This window comes from Papio anubis, chromosome 10 (genome assembly GCF_008728515.1).
Source record: "Papio anubis isolate 15944 chromosome 10, Panubis1.0, whole genome shotgun sequence".
In the NCBI taxonomy this organism is placed as follows: Eukaryota; Metazoa; Chordata; class Mammalia; order Primates; family Cercopithecidae; genus Papio; species Papio anubis.
Genome location: NC_044985.1, coordinates 113,543,369 through 113,563,280, shown reverse-complemented (window position 1 = coordinate 113,563,280; position 19,912 = coordinate 113,543,369). Strand labels below are relative to the sequence as shown.

Below are 19,912 nucleotides of genomic sequence, written 5' to 3'. Positions count from 1 at the left end.
GCCAACAACTATTCCTTGGTAATACATGTTGAGGTTTCTCTGTGACATCTCATAGATAACCTTGAATTTCGTATCATTACTGTGTAATTTTAATGTATATAATTAACAATAGATAAATTACTTAATCTGAGATTAATAATGGTTCTGTATCTGGTATTAGAAGAAAACAAGGTTCTATTTTTTTTTTGTGGCACAGACCCAGAAAGCTTCTGTTTGAACTGGTAACTTGGACCAATATTAAATCAACCCTCATTTTATAAATAAGTAAGAATAGCACATTGAGATTCTGTAGTGAGGGAGAGTGTCACCTCTCCTGATGAGGTGGAGAGGATCTTACAATAGAGGGATAAGATTTTAGAGTGCCTTTTCATTAGAAGGTTTGTAAGGAGATTCACTTTATCCCCCGTATTAATTTGTAATTATGTGGTGCTGTTTCGAAAAGTAAGTCTATTAAGAGAAATTGGTATTCAAAGAGGCTAAGTCCACTTTTCTGTACAAAATTTGTCATTTTAGAATTTTTAGAACCATTTTGGTTTTCACTTAACAACTTGGTAAGTTTTAAACTATTACAATGTTGTTTAGGATTATCTCTTAGGTAAATAATGGCAAAACAAAAAAAGGAAGAACAAAAAAGCAAGTAAAACAGGAGACTCTGTTTTAGGTACCATATATATGTTAATTTATTTAATCCCAGCAACTACCATGTGAGATTGGGGTATTGTTATCTCTATTTTACTGGTGAGCAAACCAGGGCAGACAGGTTGAGCAACCTGCCTAAGGTCACTGACACACCTAGAGAACACAGAGCAGGAGCTCAAACCCAGGCTGTCTGCATGCTTCCACACCATGCAAGCTCTATTATATATGCTTGTCTCAAATGCAGTACGCCGCCACAGTTGTCTTGTCAGTAGTTTTTGTTTGTTTGTTTGTTTGTTTTTGAGATTTGTTCTATCCTTTATTATTCCTGATGTTGTCAGTTTAAAAATAGAAAATGAATGGCACAGAATCCACACTCCAGAAATTGACATCATAACCCGCTGTGAACAAGAGCATGAGAAATGGTGACATTCTGAAAAACCACATCCTGTTTCTTTAATAAAGTATAGAGATGGGGCAAGTTGTCCTGGCTCGGATTCTACTTGGTAGCTTAAAGTCTCTAGAGATACGGAAAATGTGCTAGAATTTATAATGTCCTAGAGATATTTAAAGGGAATTTACATTAGTTTCTCGACTGACTATGTAAAATCTAGAGAAACTAATGTAAATTCCCTTTAAACATCTCTAGGACATTGTAAATTCTAGATTCCTGTCTAATAACAACACCTTGTAATGCACATCTTTACAAATAAATTTACCAATTTCCTTGGTAGCTATGAGAGAAGACTTTCCAATAGTGTAATAGTAATCACCTTAATCTGTGACAGGGAGTATGAGGATAGTTTTGAGAACTTACCAGTGGGGGAACATGAAAATGGAGAACTTTTTTTGTTTTTTTTTTTTTTATCTTTCTGCTGAAGAATACCTCAAATGTAAAATAAAATGCCTCCCTTTGGAGGACTTAAAATGGCACCTAAAATGGAGAGAGGCTTAAAAGTGGGTTTTTGCAGAGAAGCAAAAATGGACATAATTTTGTGACCATTTACTTTCAATAATCTGCTGCCTCCTTGGTATTCTGAATTATTTAGAATCCTAAACAGCATTTAGTTTGCTCTTTAAAAAATGACTAATTAATTAATCAGAACATTCTAACCATTTCTAGTTTAAATGACTTAATTTTCTGTACCTTAATTGTTAGCCTATAGGAATTTCGTACACGGAGGCATTTCCAGTTTGGAAAGCCATTTGTCTTCTTTCTCCTAACTTGATGTCTTCATTTTTAGATGGAATTTACATTTTGGTATGTTGGTTTTTGATCCTTAAGTTTAAAAAAAATTTACCTAGGCCTTTTATAATCTTACACATTTTTAAAAAGTGAGTAATAAAGATTTTTTAACATTTGTCTTATAAAGTATTGCTTGCCTTTTTCTTAGGGATTTCTTGGAACTTTTTTTTTTTTTTTTTTAATCACAGTGTTGCTGCATGGATACAAACTTGTTATGCATCAGAGACCTGAAGTAGTTGAATGAAGCCTCTGCAGGCTTCATTCTGTAGACTTGAGCTTTGCAGGGGGAGAAAGTTAATCACTATCACTAGATAGTACGTTTTTTATATTTACAATTTCCCAACTGTATTATCAGTATTTGCTGTATACTTATACAGTATTGGATTCAAGATTAGCCTAGAATTAATGAAAAGTTTGTCTAGTTCTAGGGTCCACATTCTTAAAATTAACTAATATGCAACCTATTCACTTACTGTGAAATCTGATTTGCATATGCTTAAATTGAGCAGCAGCATCCCATAATGAAGAAGGACTTCAGCCCTCTTTTCTTATACTTACTTCCTTTGTGATCTCAGTGACTCGTTCATATGTAGATTATGACCAGGAAAAAAATAAAGAAGCTAAGAGTTAAAGGAAACCATCAGCTTTATTAGGATATCTTTTATTTTTTTAAACAAAAAACTGTGAGTTAATTTTGCTTGATACCATTTCTCCCCCATTTGTGTTTTTTAGACCAAAGAGAGTCTACAGTATGCATTAGAAACCCTGACTATGAATGGCTGCTCAGTTGAAGATCTAGGACTGGATTTCACTCTGCCAGGGTTTCCCAATATCGAACTGAAGAAAGGAGGGAAGGATATACCAGTCACTATCCACAATTTAGAGGAGTATCTAAGAGTATGTAATTGTGCGTCTTTGGGGGGTAGGCCAGTTGTGAAGACAGAGGACTTTGCCTGATTGTACCTTGCTTCTGGCTGCACACGCTATGGCTTGAGACCTTCCGCATCCCCAGGACCAGTGCATGAAGGCTGCTTGACTCAAGAGCTCTTTGCTCTTAAGTGCACATATCAGATATTTCTTGTCTTACATAACCTTGAATTATTTCTCCTCATGCTTGAATGCTATCTAATTACACCACATTTTCCTAGTTTAAAAAATTAGTGAAAAGAGAGATCATTTGTGTTCTTACTAAATTGCGTTTTTGCATTTCCATCAAGGCAGCTACCTTGACAGAGTTTACTCCAGGCATGTGCAGTGCACACTTTTATGTTTGGTGACACCTTTCAAATTACTGACTTATGGGCGAGGTGCAATGGCTCACACCTGTAATCCAGCACTTTGGGAGGCAGAGGCAGGAGGAGGATTACTAGAGGCCAGAAGTTCAAGACCAGCCTGGGCAACAAAGTGGGGGCCTCATCTCTACCAAAAAATGCAAAAATTAGCTGGGTGTGGTGACACGAGCCTGTAGTCCCAGCCACTTGGGAGGCTGAGGTGGGAGGGCGCTTGAGCCCTGGAGTTCAAAGTTACAGTGAGTCAAGGTTGCACCACTGCACTCCAGCCTAGGCGACAGAGCGAGACCCTTTCTCTTAAAAATACATATATATATATGTAGACAGGTTGGGTTCTAAGAACTTCACAGGATTTAGAACATTTTACATTAAAAATTAAAAACCTGGCCGGGCGCAGTGGCTCATGCCTGTAATCCCAGCACTTTGGAAGGCCGAGGTGGGCGGATTACGAGGTCAGGAGATCAAGACCATCCTGGCTAACACAGTGAAACCCCATCTCTACTAAAAATACAAAAAATGAGCCGGGTGTGGTGGCAGGCGCCTGTAGTCCCAGCTACTTGGGAGGCTGAGGCAGGAGAATGGCATGAACCCAGGAGGCGGAGCTTGCAGTGAGTGAAGATCACACCACTGCACTCCAACCTGGGCGACAGAGCAAGACTCCATCTCAAAAAAAGAAAAAAAAAAGTTAAAAACCCTTAATAGTGGCTAATTGTGATTCTTCAAACATTACCTTTAATTCTCAATAATATTTTATCCTCTTTGGAAATGCTCATTTGATTCCCATCTAGTGAGGCAATATATAACTCTATGGCATAGGTTTCACATAAATAGATTTTTAAAACGCACTAAATATATATATATGGCTGGACACAGTGGCTCATGCCTGTAATCCCAGCACTTTGGGCGGCCTAGGTGGGCAGATCACGAGGTCAGGAGTTCAAGACCAGCCTGGCCAACATAGTGAAACCCCATCTCTACTAAAAATACAAAAATTAGCCAGGTGTGGTGGTGCACACCTGTAGTCCCAGCTACTGAGGCGGCGGAGGCAGGAGAATCGCTTGAACCCAGGAGGTGGAGGTTCCAGTGAGCCACTCTTGCGCCACTACACTCCAGTTTGGGCAACAGAGTGAGACTTCGTCTCAAAAAAAAAAAAAAAAAGCATGTATATATTAATTTGTGATGCTTGACTATATTTGCTAAATTCAGGAAAAGTAATTTTATATTGAACACAAATTGTATTTTAAATTACAACTATATATAGATCCTTATTACCAATGTTTGACAAATTTGTTTTGGTTTATTCCTGACATTGGGTGGAAAGGGCATTGGATTTAGGTCAGAATGGCCACCTACCCCTTGAACTGACCTTTCCACTAACTTGCTGTGGGACTTTAGATGGAGCCTCTGAAAAACTTCATCTCCAGTTTCTTCATCAGCTTTAAAAGAGAGAGAGAGATTATAGGTTAAATAATAACCGGCCGGGCGCAGTGGCTCATGCCTGTAATCTCAGCACTTTGGGAGGCTGAGGCGGGTGGATCACGAGGTCAGGAGTTCAAGACCAGCCTGACAAACATGGTGAAACCCCGTCTCTACTAAAAATACAAAAATTAGCCAGGCATGGTGGTGCACACCTGTAGTCCCATCTACTCGGGAGGCTGAGGCAGGAGAATTGCTTGAACCTGGGAGGCGGAGGTTGCAGTGAGCTGAGATCATGCCACTGCACTCCAGCCTGGGCGACAAAGCGAGACTCTGTCTCAAAAGAAATAATAATAACAACCAAAATCCCCTGTTACTTAACAGTTGTGTGATTCATAAGTAATTCCTTTTTAATAGTCAGTGGGACTGTCTTCTCATCGTGTTTCTTCTGACTTTGTGAAAGCTATTCTTCCATCTTCCTAGCAAATAATGAGTTAACATTTAGATTGTTGGACCAGTAAGAGTTGCTTTTTCTTACCCTCCAATTGTGTGTGACTTCATTTCCAGGCTTTGCCTACTTCTAATAGGAAGCACACACTGCAGACAGGTTGGGTCTAAGAACTTCCCAGGATTTACAACTAAACATTTTACATTAAAAATTAAAAACCCTTCATAGTGGGTAATTGTGATTCTTCAAACATTACCTTTAATTCATTTTATCCTCTTGGGAAGTTCTCATTTGATTCCCATCTAGTGAGGTAATATAACTCTATGGCATGGGTTTAACATAAGTAGATTTTTTAAACATACTAAATATAAATGCACATGGCATTTTTTTACGTTTTGTTATTGGTAAGAGCCCCACATTAGATGTCAACCTGAGGTTTTACTCATGTAGTTTTCTAGCAGATATTTTAAAGACTTAATAACTTGTTTATTCTTTATTAAGTGATCCAGAAGGGTGTTTCACTGTACTTTGCCACATATTAAATAATAAAGAGATTTGAAATTTTGTCACAGTTCTTTGAAAACTTTCTTTTTGCAGCTGGTTATATTCTGGGCACTAAATGAAGGCGTTGCTAGGCAATTTGATTCGTTCAGAGATGGATTTGAATCAGTCTTCCCACTCAGTCATCTTCAGTACTTCTACCCGGAGGAAGTGAGTAGCTTATGTCTAAAAAATGGTCATACCTATAATTTTAGTGGAATGTTTCTGTGCTGCCTAGTCAAAGACCGTATTGTTGCACAAAAACAACAAAATGGGTGTTTGATAGCATGTGATGGTTTGGGAAAGACAAGGAAAGAAAGAATTCCTGAGCAAGTAAGAATGTTAAGTAGGTGTCCTCTCTTAGATTGGAGGAGCGGGTTCCACGCGTGACGGAGTAAGCATAGCATCTTTGTCAGCCTAGACCCTCAGTGCCATTCAGTGGAGAATGGGGACTTGTGTGGTGTGTGGCATGTTCTGCATGTTTCTGTACTGCTGTGGAAGCCAAGAGACATGGAGGGGCCTTTACTTTATTCCTTAATGAAACTTCGATTCGATGAGACATTGTTTCACAAAGTTAGTCCTTGAAGTTTTAAGAAACTATTACAAATTATCTAATTGCCAAATACAGAGAATACTTCTGAGAATGGAAGAAATGGATTTATGTGCTTGGTTTTCTCTAGCCATCTGTATTAGTCGGTTTTCATGCTGCTGATGAAGACGTACCCGAGATTGGGCAATTTACAAAAGAAAGAAATTTATTAGACTTAGAGTTCCACGTGGCTGGGGAGGCCTCACAATCGTGGTGGAAGGTGAAAGGCACATCTTACGTGGCAGCAGACAGGACAAGTGCTTGTGTGGGGAAACTCCCTTTTAAAACCATCAGATCTCATGAGACATATTCACTATTATGAGAATAGCCTGGGAAAGACCCGCCCCCCATGATTCAGTTACCTCCCACTGGGTCATTCCCACAGCAGGTGGGAATTGTGGGAGTTACCATTCAAGATGAGATTTGGGGTATGGGCACAGCCAAACCATATTACCATCTTTATCTGAAGTGCCAAATCTCAAAAGAAGTGCTCACTGGTCGTGAGATACAGAAAGGCTCTAGAATGTGTCCAGTTTCCCTCCGTTTTGAAATCTTTTTATTTACTGTTTGAATACTAGTTTTAGAGTATACGTCCACTACTGACTGAATCTGTAAATTTTTGATTAACTTAATATCTTAATCTCAGTTATATTTGTGTCTACTTTGATTTACTACTTTTTTTAAGCATGTAGTGTGCCTGATACTTGTAGGCACTGCTTGTCACCTGGAATAGAGTCGTGGTCCTCACCACTTGCTGTATAACCTTATCCAAGTTACTGTATCTGATAGGACTGTTTATCTGTAAAATTGGAGTAACCCCTGTCAGAGTAATGGAAATTAAATAGGCTGGGCACAATTGGGAGATGGAGGTGGGAAGATCACTTGAGCTCAGAAATTTAAGATTAGCCTGGGCAACATAGTGAGACCTCGTCTAAAATAAAAATAAAAATTATTAGCCGGGCATGGTGGTATGCACCTGTAGTCTCAGCTACTTGGAAGGCTGAGGTTGGAGGATCACTTGAGCCCAGGAGATCATGACGGTAGTGAGCTGTGATTAGGCCACTATACTCCAGCCTGGGCAACAGAGCAAGGCTTTGTCTTTAAACATAGGAGCAAACAGTGAGCAGTATATAATAGATATTAAATTTCATTGGCCTCAAATTGGATTTTCTCGAAGTATGCAGTCTTCTACAAATCAGCAGTTAACCAGAGGAAAGGCATGGTTTTAATTTGAAACCAATGTTAGATTTTCTAAGGACATGAAAGCATATATTGCTTTCTAATATGCACTCTATAATATCTAGGTTGGTCCCCATACAACCAACCATATGGCGTAGACATGCCTCTCTACGAAGTGTAAAGACCTACCCATTTGCTGTGTCCTAGTTCAGCTTGCTTATCCCACTTCTTTCTCCAGCTCAATGTTCTCTCCCTTGGCATCTGTTACTGTATACTTTTGTGTTTCTGAAAGCCAGGATTTATAAAATCTCCCTGATTAGAAGCAGATTATCCATTTAAAGCACCTAAAATAATGAGACGAAAGGAAAACTGAAATCAAGGGTCATCAGGTGTTTTTGGTTTGAGAGGAAGGGTTTCTCCAGAACCAAGTCCCTACAGATGGGCAGGGTGCTTAATAGTGTACAGCTAAAAAGGAAGTGGAATCTCTAAATTTTTTTTTAGAAAGAGGTCCCAAGCAGAAAGTTTTAGTACTGAGACTGATACTCTTGTGTGGTACACATAGACCTTTATTTTCACTCAGGTAAGCAAATGTTTCTTTCCTAATTCTGTTTACCCTTATTTGAACTCACAGCTGGATCAGCTCCTTTGTGGCAGTAAAGCAGACACTTGGGATGCAAAGACACTGATGGAATGCTGCAGGCCTGATCACGGTTACACTCATGACAGGTAAGTACTGGGCTCTGCCGGGTTTTCTATTCATTCTGAAGAATGTGGAGAGGGGGGTGTGTGTGTATGCACACATGCACACGTGTAAACAACAAAAATTGGAGTGGTTCATTTTAAAATGTGTCTGCGTATTAATGGATGCTTGCTTCTGTTTTGGCCTTACTTCTCTCAAGATAGGAAATTAAGACCCAAGGGTTTCTTTCTCAAGTATTTCTGTGAAAATACTAGGGGTTAGGGAAGACAGATTTAATCCTGTTCCCCATTATTACACATAGGGAAGCAGAAATATCTGTACAGTACCAGATCAGGTCTTACTTATTACAACTGTAATCATTCCATTTGAATTCTAGTCATCACAGAAACAAATTTGATTGAGTACATTGTAATGGAAATACATGTGTAATTTAAAAGTGCTAATCTATCTGATTTTGACGTCATGTGATGCAATGCAATGTGATTAAAACTCTAACCTGATGAAATAATTGTGGTATATTTATTTCTGTTATAGTCGGGCTGTGAAGTTTTTGTTTGAGATTCTCAGTAGTTTTGATAATGAGCAGCAGAGGTTATTTCTCCAGTTTGTGACTGGTAGCCCAAGATTGCCTGTTGGAGGTGGGTACGATGTTGATGTTTAGCATTTATTCTACCTATGGGTGGGTTTGTGAGTGTGAAACTTCAGGACCATCAGCAAGAGATTCTTTATCTCACTTGCAGTGCCTCTTAGTTATTCCAATATCATTAGAGTACGTTGAGACCACTAGCAGGGAAATTCGTGGGGTTTGTCTTAAATTGAAGTGGGATTACTAATACATGTGTGATGCTGGTTAGATAAAATTCCAGGCCATTTGCACATTCTAAACTCTTAGTTGACTTAGATGAGAATGGATTCTAAAATCTGGTTTTTCAGATTGAATCCTAATATAAGTTAAATTGGTATTCTATTGTTTTTGATTTGTTTTGTTTTTTGAGACAGGATCTCACTCTGTCGCCCAGGCTGGAGTGCAGTGGCATGATCTTGGCTCACTGCAACCTCTGCCTCCTGGGCTCAAGCGAGATCCTCCTGCCTCAGCCTCCTGTCTAGCTGGGACTACAGGCACAACACAGCACCATGCCTGGCTAATTTTTGTGTTTTTGTTGAGATAGGGTTTCTCCATGTTGCCCAGGCTGGTCTGAAACTCTCAAGCGATTGACTCAGCTCGGCCTCCCAGAGTGCTGAGATTACAGCCATGAACCACTGTGGGTATTCCATTTTAAAAATCAGAAGGCATAAAGAACTGTTGCCTCCATGTTACATAGCGATTTTTTAAATGATAAAGCAGGTTCCTTGCACTTACTGTATATTGAATGTGTAATTGCCAAGCAAGAAAGAATGCCTTGTGTATAATATTGTACAGCAGAGCGGTGGAATGTTTTCTGATAGTTGACGTTTTTTAAAAACTTAAGTTCCTTGTCTTTCTTTTTCTCTTAATCAGGATTCCGGAGTTTGAATCCACCTTTGACAATTGTCCGAAAGACATTTGAATCAACAGAAAACCCAGATGACTTCTTGCCCTCTGTAATGACTTGTGTGAACTATCTGAAGTTGCCGGACTATTCAAGCATTGAGATAATGCGTGAAAAACTGTTGATAGCAGCAAGAGAAGGGCAGCAGTCGTTCCATCTTTCCTGATCACAACAAGAAATGCAGTGTCTGCCTGTTACAGCAAAAGAAACAAATCATGATTTCTTTTCTAATGTATCACCTGAGTCAAGGAAACATGTTACGCCTTCTTGTTGTAGGAAAAACGGCTTGCAGATTATAAAGAGACATTTGGTTGATATTCATTAATGGCCCCATGGACTTAAAGTGATCAGGCCCTAAAACGTTGTTGTGATGAGGTTTCTTTAGCAAGTTCTTGTTTAAATTATCATTTATTTGATGAGTGAAGTTTTTAACATGCTTTGCTGTGTGAAATTTAAAAAAGGGATGTTTTTCCAGGCTGGAACAATAAATGTCGCTGTGCAGTTTAATTCTGGGCTGTGTGTATCCATCTAGCCAAGTCTGCAGTTCTGTTTCCTCCAAAGACAACTCTTGTACATAAGTACAGAAATTTAAGCTCACATGTATTTGACAAATATAGTTTAGTAGACTAGCTCTATGTGCTTTTCACTTTCCTCTCATTTTCTCTCCCTGATTCATTATTGTCTGTGCAGCTCACAGTTGTTTTTGTATACAACTCACAGTTCTCCAATTTTCATTACCCATGGGCTCGCGACCCACGGGTTCATTGTCCCATGTTCTGTCCAGTTCAGATCTAATTTAAAATTCGTTGGATGGAAATATATTGAATATAATTCAGCTTTTGTAACTAGGTAGACTTTTCTTATAGTTTAGTTTGAATATAGTTTAGGGTATTACTGGCTTTTTGCCAGGTGACACACTAGGACTGTTTCCGTGGCAATTCCAGCAGCAACGGCCTCTGGAGTGAGACAGGGAGAGCTCATTTCTTTTATGAAGGTGAAGAAGTCTACAGCTTGGGCTGGCCGGTATTTATTATTCTGTGGCCAGAGCATTTTAAATTAATGTAAAATTTTTAAACAGACTAAGCAGTTTTCCTTCCCTGTTGGAGTAAAAAAAAAAAAAAAAAATTTCCCTTTGTTTTTGTTTTACGTTTTTGTTCATAGTCTTCTTTATTCCACGCTCCTCTTCCCCTTCTCCCAGTGCTGACTTGGGACAAAACAGTTCAGCCTTTGTCTCGACGCAGATAAAAGCACCTGTAAGCAATGCTGTCCAGTCGTTTTATGTGCTGATTTCTCAAATCTGCAATAATCCATCAGGTTAATGTTTTTACCTGAAAATAAAGAAAGTTTGCTTCACCTTTTTGTTTATAGTTTTGTGCTGTATGCATAACTTTCAATTGTATAGATGTATTTCAATGCAAGGAAATCAGCGTGTCTCCATGATTCGCGTCATGGCTGATTTTGCTATTCAAACAATTTATAATAACAACTTGAAGAACCTAAAATGTGAAGAGAAAATGGGAGGAGATTCCTTCCTAAGGTCCAAAATTAAGCCTGTGGCATAAATTTGAAGGAATTTTCCATAATTCATCTCCTTGAAAATAAGAGATGAGCTAGTTTTTTGTTTTTTGGGTTTTTTTTATTGAACTTTGAGAAATCAATTTTCTTTGACTGTTCTGTAAGTCTTATTTCATTGACATAGGCCCTTTTCCCTATCCCACCGCCCAAAAAACTCAGTGGCTTGTTTGACATAGATTGCTGTGTCAATTTACACTTATATGGCCTTATATGGAAACGTCCCCTCCTGAGAGTTCACTTGGGTAGTGACCCCATTAAGTGGAAGGGAACTGTCAGAGGAGTTGGGGGCAGAGGAGTCTCTGCCTGTCTCTGCAGAGACTGACGAGTGAATGGCTTTTCCCTGAAATCCAAGAACGGAATTGTTCCTGCAGTTCCACCACTAACAGCACAGTTGCTGAGCAGCTTCATCAAGTGAAGTTAAAGACTGAAACCATTTGTTTTCAGCTGTTCTGATACTTTCCTGCAAACTAAGCACAAGGATTTTTGTGTGAACATAGCATTTTGTTCCTGATTTTTTAAGGGTTCTGTTAAAATTTAGACATGTGTAAACAAAATAATGTTTCATCTGTACTTGACGTTTTATCCATGTTGTGGCCCTGGCAAATTTGGCCTCATCGATTCCAGCTTCTAATAAGTATATATGATGATTTTGACTCAAACTCTAAAGTCTTGAGTGTTTCAGAGTCTGTAGTTAATCTGTTTAAAAGCCTCAGCCTTTAGCTTATTCCTCCTCCACCAATACACGGGACCTTTGGCTAATTTGGGGCAAGAAAACTCTTAAAGCAATCTCTCTTGGCAGAGGCCTTATTGCATCAGAGGGAAAAAGTATATACTTCATTTGCTATAACTCCAGTTATGCCTTAAATTTATTTGCTTGGTAATCCTATCAACAAACACTAATTTCTTAGTATACTTTAAACACTTAGTTGGATAGCAGCTGAGATTTTGTTGTCCTTTAGTTCTTGCTGAGATGGAGTCAGTCAGATGTTAGTCATAGCTAACACCGAATTTGCATTGTCATTTAGACAGTTACTGATTTGATCTGCTTTATACACGAGAACTTATTTTTAACTATTCTACTTTAAGAAGGAAGAGGTAGCTAAATGTAATCCCCTCTTCCTATGCCCCCAGAAGACTGAACTGTAAGTTCTAGGTAGACTAATTGGGAGTGGACATGGAGTTTTAGATGCCTTAGCCAAACCCAGCAGAAACCTTTCACACAGCCACTCATTATAAGAAATGCAGATTTTTCTCTTCTCATGCTTGTCTCTGGTTCCCTGCATTTGTAGTGACAGAACTTTCTTTCACTAGCAGGATATAAAGAAAGTAATTATGCTTGGAGTCCCTCTTTACTGGGTTTGAGTTAGGTACATAACATGGAAAGGAGTGGTGCTTTCAAATGAATGTGACCACTCCCTATTGTGGAGTGACTTCCCTAGGGCATCCTATACATCCTAACACAGAAGGCCAAGGGACAGAGCACCAACTTCGGTATCCAAGAAATTAGATCCAAAACTTGATTTTCCACACTGAGGACTGTCGCGAGTAAGTTGTAAGTTTGCTGTCTTCCTTCTGGCTTAGCAGGTGCTGCGGCTGTACTCTGGACTCCCGTCAGTGAGCGTGAGCTCAGGAAATGGGAGTGGAGTCTATTCCAAAAAAAAATGTGATGAAGTTTTTCATACAAGTGCATTCATATGCCAAATCCTTTTTGGAGGGTTCTGGATGCTATTGTTCATTTCTCTACTAGCAAAATGATCAAGCCTTCATTTATTTTAGGCTTTGTTTTTTGATCCATTTTGTTTTCCCTGCTGTAATGAGAACATTGTTCGGACATGTCGTGTTCTGTATTTATGATTCTCTGCGAAATGCTTTTGTATGAGTCCTAGGTTTGACATTGCGGTCGTTGACATACACGGTAAAGGAAAACGTAGTGACAGATCACTGAAGACGCTTCCTTTGTGACCTCAAAAAAACCCAGACAAAATAGCATTTATAAATAGAGAAAACAGGATTAGCTGTTTTCCGAGAACTTCAAGTTAACAATTCTTATGCAAGGAAAAGTTCTTAACGCTAAAGACTTGTTCCGCATAAAGGAGACATTCTTTAATAATGGAAGAGGTGGTTTTATTTTTACTACAAGCCGACTCATATTTCCAAACCTATAACCAATTGCTGATCTCCTGTGTAAAGCATTTTTTTCCTTTTATCTGAAACAGTGATTTATATGAACTGTTGGAATAATGGAACCTCAAACTACAGATGTGTATGTAAAATTGCATAAATGCACTGACTTCCTTCTCCCTGACTATATTTTTAATAAACAGCATTATCCTACATGGTCAGTTTTATTAAATTATACACAACTAGAGGGTTCTTCTAAGAAGTGGTATGTGCTTGCATGGGTGACTTTTGGAAAGCTTCCTATTTTGGTGAGTAATGCAGTGAGGGAACTTAGCTTTTTTTGGAGGCAGATAGTGGAGAACACTGTAGAAGACAAATACATTCAAAAAGGTGGCCCGGCTACCTGCTTACTGGTGGAGCACTTGTTAGTTAAGGTGTCCCTATGCGCTGGCAAAATAGTGCCCTTGGCATTAGAAAATGTGCACAGACAATAGAGCCTACTGGTTGGAACGCTATGAAGTCATTGTGCTTGTCTTTCATGACTGGCTCTTCTGCCCTTAGCAAATGTCCAGTCTATTTCACTGAAACAGAAAAAGCAAAATAGAATTGATTTGGGAAAGTGAAAGACGGATTTTTGTTAGAAGAGTGATGACAGAACTTAGTTTTATTTTTAAGGGTATGTGTACAGTTACACAGCTCACATACGTATATGCACACATACATTGTTTTGATACAACTGCCTGAGGGAAAAACACGTTTCCTTTGGTGAATCTCTTGGTCTGTAAAATTTCTAAATCAGAGATGAAAGGCACTACTAAATACAAGCTCACCACAAGATAGGCATCAAAGTTTATAACCAATCTGATGTCTAGATAACCAGTTCTGTGTTTGGAGCTGGGTAGCATTGCACTTCTGGTTGATGTGATTGTATGAATTAGTGTTGGCATGTTAATGGGTATATGGATGAAGTTTTCCATCTTAATGGCAGTTGTTGGGGCACTGTTCTGGTAGAAAGCACAATGTCTTTTCAAACTCTTGAGGCGAATGCATACAAAAGCAGGAGGCATTTTGGGAGGGGAGAGATTCAGCCATTGGAGAACAATTCTCCTAACTCATATGCTTACTGAAGCCCGTGTCATTCCTTCCTCTTTTTTTGAGCCAGGTTAGTAACCTCAAGATTAGCTGGTTTCCTGTGTTGCTTCTCCTCTCACTTTATATGAGAAGGGCAGGAAGAAGGGTCATGCTGATGCCTGGAATAACACTGTCCTTCCTATGCAAGAAATGGCAAGGAACCAGGTCCCAGAACTGCCCCATAACCAGCTCAAATGTCCCATTGTGGCTTTGAGGCCCAGGCACACATGCTGGATTCTTGCACTCTCATTGGGAATTGAGGTTTCAGGAATTGACTTTGGTATCTTCTCTGTGGCTATGATACATCAAAATGTTAATTAGGGACACTATTAACAATTTATTATCAAGATTGTACTAAGGAATATTAGGGCAGAAGACACAAGTCCAGATTGCAAGGGGTCTAAACACTGGTTAATGTTAACGTGGGCAATTGTAGAGTTATACGGGGCAGCCGCTGTTAGTTGAAATGATCATCTGTAAAGTTAACAGTAATGTAAAGAAAACCCAATGGGCTCAGCTTGCAGTTTCTTGATGGAATTTGGACATTTGTTAAAACTCATTCATCCCAGTCAGTCCTATTCCCAAAGTGTGTTCCAAAGTCACTTGGAATAGAACATGCAGCCCTTGGCATCCAGGCAGAGTCCCTGGCATCATGGTAACTCGTACAGACCTGCGTCAAGGGCTTTGTGAAAACAAACTTGGTGGAGAAGAAAGAGCCCCAGACAGAGTCAGAAGGCCTGATGGAGTCCTGGCTCCACACTTCCCCGCGAAGGGAAGCTAACCCCACTGGACCTTACTCTCTATGTTTTTGTGAAGCCAGTCTCTAGCTTTATGTTTTAATGGTAATATTCTTAAAATCTTCTATGATTCTTTAAAATGTCTCCCAGGATTTCTTGGCATAGGCATTTTGGTTGATGCAATTCTTCCTGGTAGAGGGTTATAGCAAAGCCCTTAGCTTCTAAATGTCAATAGCACCTTCTAGTCATTATGACAACTCAAAATGCCCGCTAATGCTTCCAGATAGTCCAAATATCAACGTGTTATCTACTGAGTGAAAACAGTAATTGTGTGTTGCAGCTTTTGGAAAGCATTTACATTTTATATTCAGCCAATAATTATAGTTAGTAACAAATTATAGTTAGTAACAAAATTAATTATAGTTAGTAACAAAAAAAAAAACCTTTGCAGAATTTATAAGTAGGCACAAGAGAGGGATAAGAAGAGAAATGTAAAAGTGACGATTTTAGTCAGAAAAAGCCACAATCCTGTCCTGTCCTTCTCCTCGCACACAGGACATCCCTCTCCCCCAGCTTCCTTCGGTTAGGAGGACATTGTCTTACCACTCTGGCCTCCTACATAAATGAGAACTTCTGCTTGTTTAAACTGGAACTAATTTTAAAAGGACTTTAAATTCAGAAAATGTCATTGTAGTTGCCCCTTTGATCAATAAAAACAGGCTTAATAACTAAATTCATTGAGAAAAGCTTAATAGTTCTAATGAGAATGTAAGTATTCAAGTCAGGTTCTTCAGCTTTCTAGAACTAAATTTTTAAAATGTTGGTCTTTAATTATTATAGGCTAAGAGACTAGGCGAAGTAAGTTTTCTTTCCTCCAAGGACAATTTTGTGTTGTAATAGATTTATTTGCTCCCATTTTTCTGATACCATTCTGAATGGATGGCGAGAATATGAAATCCATTTCCTCCCAGAGCATTCAATGGTGTTTTGATGTTTAGAAAGAAAAAGCTGCAAGTTCTGTGGTCTTCCTCTCCAACATACCATCTTCCCTCCCCACTTAACACCCATGGGAGTGGGCAGGAGTGGTGTTTCAGTCCAATTTCTGGCATTATGACAGAATACCAAAGAATGGGTAATTTATAAATAAAGATGAATTCGGATCACAGTTCTGGAGGCTGGGAAGTCCAGGAGCATGGCACTGGCATCTGGTGAAGTCATCCCATGGTGGAAGGCATCATATGGCAAGCAAGCATGCAAGACAGAGGAAAAAGGGGCCAAACACGCAAAAACTAACCCACTCTCAATGTAATGGCATTAATTTATTCATGAGGGTGGAGCCCTTATGACCCAATCGCCTCCAAAAGGCCTCACCTCTTTACATCGCCACAATGGCAACCAAGTTTCCAACACATGAACTTTTGGAGGACTCATTCAAACTATGACAGATGGGATGAGGAATCTCTTTAGCCACTGATCAACTTGACATTCATCGTGCAATGGATGAATTAAGAAAGAGATGCTTTTTGTTAATTATTGTTTTCCTTTTACGTGGAGATTTTTGTTTGGATCTCATGGTCAACTAAGTGTACTACAAATATTTTAGTGTACTGTGTTCGGTCTTCCCATTTTATCCTCTGCAGCAGATGCCATGGTATCAGGTTGTTTTTCTTAAATCTCGCGCCTGGCATACTGCCTGGCATAGACTCACATAGTCACTGAAGGGATGAATGAGCATTTCTGTACTGTTGCGTTCTTTCCTCTTTGTCAGTCAGGTTGTTTGCATAATCCGTGCTCTTTTACTTTAGGACTTTAGAATCCAGGTAGAAAGGAAAATGAAACTGAAACAACTATATATACAGTTAAGTATTATGTGGATTTGGAAAAATCCAGAGGAAAGCTGGGGGTAATGAACAGAATTACACTGAGTATGAAAACCTACCTCCTAACATCACCAGCACCACCAAGAGCAGTCTAAACTAGGCCTGTAATCATAGGTGACACTTTGTTCTTCGCCAAAATGTCCTGTTGACATGGTGCTAGTTTTTGGTAAATAGTTCACTTGGGCAATGTAGATAAAACTAAAGTCAGATGTTGTTCCAGAAGTAAACTCAAATTCATGACAAAGTTAGGATGTGCTAGGAGTTAGTAGGCATATTAGCACAGGTCAAAGTTAAAAATGTAATAAAAATAATGAATGAAAAAAAGACCTCAATGTTTCTATCACCACAGAAAATGTTTCAGGAGAAGGAAAAGTCCATTTTAAAAACAAACTAATGTTCCATCAGTTGGAAGATTATGAGTAGAGAATGTGATACTTTTTTTTTTTTTCAAAATCCATTTCGAACAGAGCCCAGGAAAGATGAGCAACTTTTTACATTGCCAATACTTTCACAGGCTCTGGCTCTAATTTAAATTATGTTTTTAGGTTTTTTATGATGATTTTTTTTAAAAAAACCTCAGTAGTACTGCTTGTTTCAATTCTGAATTTTGTGTATATTGGTAAAATACTGTGACATTTCAATACTAAACCCTTTTCTGCTACTTATAAAGTTTTCTATGAAGGTTTCTATTTTACTGCTATGTTGTGTTTTAGAAAGATGACTGGGCTCTGAATTCAGACAACTGAGGCTCTTATTTGAATTTGACCTTGGGTAAGTCATGTAACTTTCACTGGGTATTTTTTTATCTGTAAAATTATGGAAGCAGACCGATTAAATCCCCTTTGGGCTCTAAAATTCTAAGTTTCTAGCCTCTATTGCAGTTCTTAGAATATCTTTTTCAGATCAACTCGATTGAAGAGTGTACATTAGATCCTATTCTAATCAAGTTGAACAAAATAAAGTAATTGTTAACTACACAGTTTGAATGCTAAAATAAAAGTGCGGGTTTCTTTTGAAATATATATTGAGTTGCACACTTGTGTCACTATTAATACCAGGTATTAAAACGACTCAGGAAATAAATGGTATTTTTGTTTTATCTCTTGATCTTTTACATCCATCTTAATGTTAAGTACTAGTGGGTTTTCTTGGTTTCCACCAACTTGTTCAATGACCCTTTGTCAAGTCAGGACGTGAGACTAGGTAGGACTGGGATGTTGGTAACCACTGCCATTGGTCAGATTCTTTATACCCCAAAACTTAAAAGTGTGCAGATTCTTGGAGCTAAGGACATTAGAAAGGCAATACAGCCATCCATTTAAATAATAATACAGTTGACGTATTTCAACTAAAATTACATAATTTGTTATGCTAACAATAGAGTGAGACATATAACCTTGAGTAATCCTAATGCTGGAAAGATACTTAAGGTACTGCTTATCAGACCCCTTCATACCTAGCTGAGGAAATAATAACTCAGAGAGGTTGAGACCTTCCCAAGATCACCCAGGTTTCCACCTGGATGTAGAATGTAGGTTTTCTGATTTCCAGCCTGTGGCATTTCCATAAAACCAGAGATTTTCTTCCATGATTCCCGTGAGTTGAGAGTCTCAATGTTTATCTTTTATAAAGTCTAAAAGATTCGTCTTTGAAGAGATGGGTCCAGAGAATTGCCTCTTCCCATACTTCCCAGAAGAGATCACCCACCATATTTGTTCAGGCAGCAAGAAAACCAGGTGGGAACTTCACAGCCTAACAATGAGCTCATCATGTGGTGACAGGAGTGATTTTTTAACTTAGCATATGTATTAGCTTCCTGGGACTGCTTACCGATTATGAGTAGGGAATTATGATACACTGAATGCAAATCACCATGAACGGGTGGTTTGCACATAACAGAAACACATTGTCTCACAGTTCTGGAGGCGAGAAGTACAGCATCAGTATCACCTGGCCCAAGTCAAGGTGTTGGCAGAGCCACATTTCCTATGAAGGCTCTAAGAGCGAATCCTCGAGAGGAGAAACCATACCTTGCCTTTTCCAGCTCCTGTGACTCCAGGCATTCCTTGGCTTATGGCTCCTTGATTCCAATCTCTACCTCCGTGGTCACACTGCCCCGTTCTCTTCTGTGCGGTCTCTCTCTTCTAAGGATACGTGTGATTGCATTTAAAGCCCATCCAGATAATTCAGGATAAGTTCATCCTCTCAAGATCCTTAACTTTTGCCACATAGGTAATATTTCCTCCTTCACCATAACCCATATCATTCACGGGTTCTAGATACATCCTTCAGGAAGTCACCATTGAACCCACAATGCTATGTTAAAGGTTCACAGGGATGAGAGTCACAAGCTGCTGATGCTATTTGCTCATGACTCCTCTCTTCCGTCTTCTCCTAAGGATGTTATTTTTAAGGTCTACCATGTATGAAATCCCACTCTTGCCAAAACTGGGTCCTGAGGGCCTGAAGGTTAAGTGACACAACGATATTATGAAACAAGCACACGTTTGGAGTTGGAGTGATGGCCAAATTGTGGCTGAGTAAGTTACTTAAGCTTCCTGAGTCTACCTCTTCTGTATAATATTGAGAGGCTATTATCTACTCCCAGGACTGTTGGGAAGATTAAATGAAAAAACAAAGTCTTTTTTAATGGATCTTAGTAGGCATTCGTGAATGCTAGTGCTCTTGTCTTCTCCACAAACTATGTGAATTCAAATGGTTGTCCTTGAATGGTTTAATTTTTCACACTCTCCTGCAAAGTTATTTTCCTAATTGGAATAAGAGGTGTGTGTGTGTGTGTGTATGTATATGTGTATATATACATGACAACTGTGCTTTTAAAGTTTGCAGCCTTTGGCTTCCAATTTGGAGTTTAGAGTATTTTTGTGGCTCAGCT

General features: G+C 39.0%; 1 protein-coding gene across 24 annotated transcripts in view; it reads left to right on the top strand.

The window, feature by feature from the left end:
* Positions 1 to 10,079, top strand: part of TRIP12 (thyroid hormone receptor interactor 12) — a 152,837-nt gene extending 142,758 nt beyond the window's left edge. For 23 of the 24 annotated variants that reach the window (XM_017947046.1, XM_021924071.2, XM_021924068.2 and 20 more), the window contains 5 exons: positions 2,615 to 2,779; positions 5,633 to 5,746; positions 7,975 to 8,069; positions 8,578 to 8,681; positions 9,542 to 10,079. In XM_017947046.1, coding sequence (XP_017802535.1) covers positions 2,615 to 2,779; positions 5,633 to 5,746; positions 7,975 to 8,069; positions 8,578 to 8,681; positions 9,542 to 9,738 — 675 coding nt within the window. In that variant the 3' untranslated portion in view covers positions 9,739 to 10,079. The remainder of the gene's footprint in view (positions 1 to 2,614; positions 2,780 to 5,632; positions 5,747 to 7,974; positions 8,070 to 8,577; positions 8,682 to 9,541) is intronic. The other variant, XM_021924066.2, reaches the window with a different exon arrangement.
* Positions 10,080 to 19,912: the final 9,833 nt, after the last annotated feature.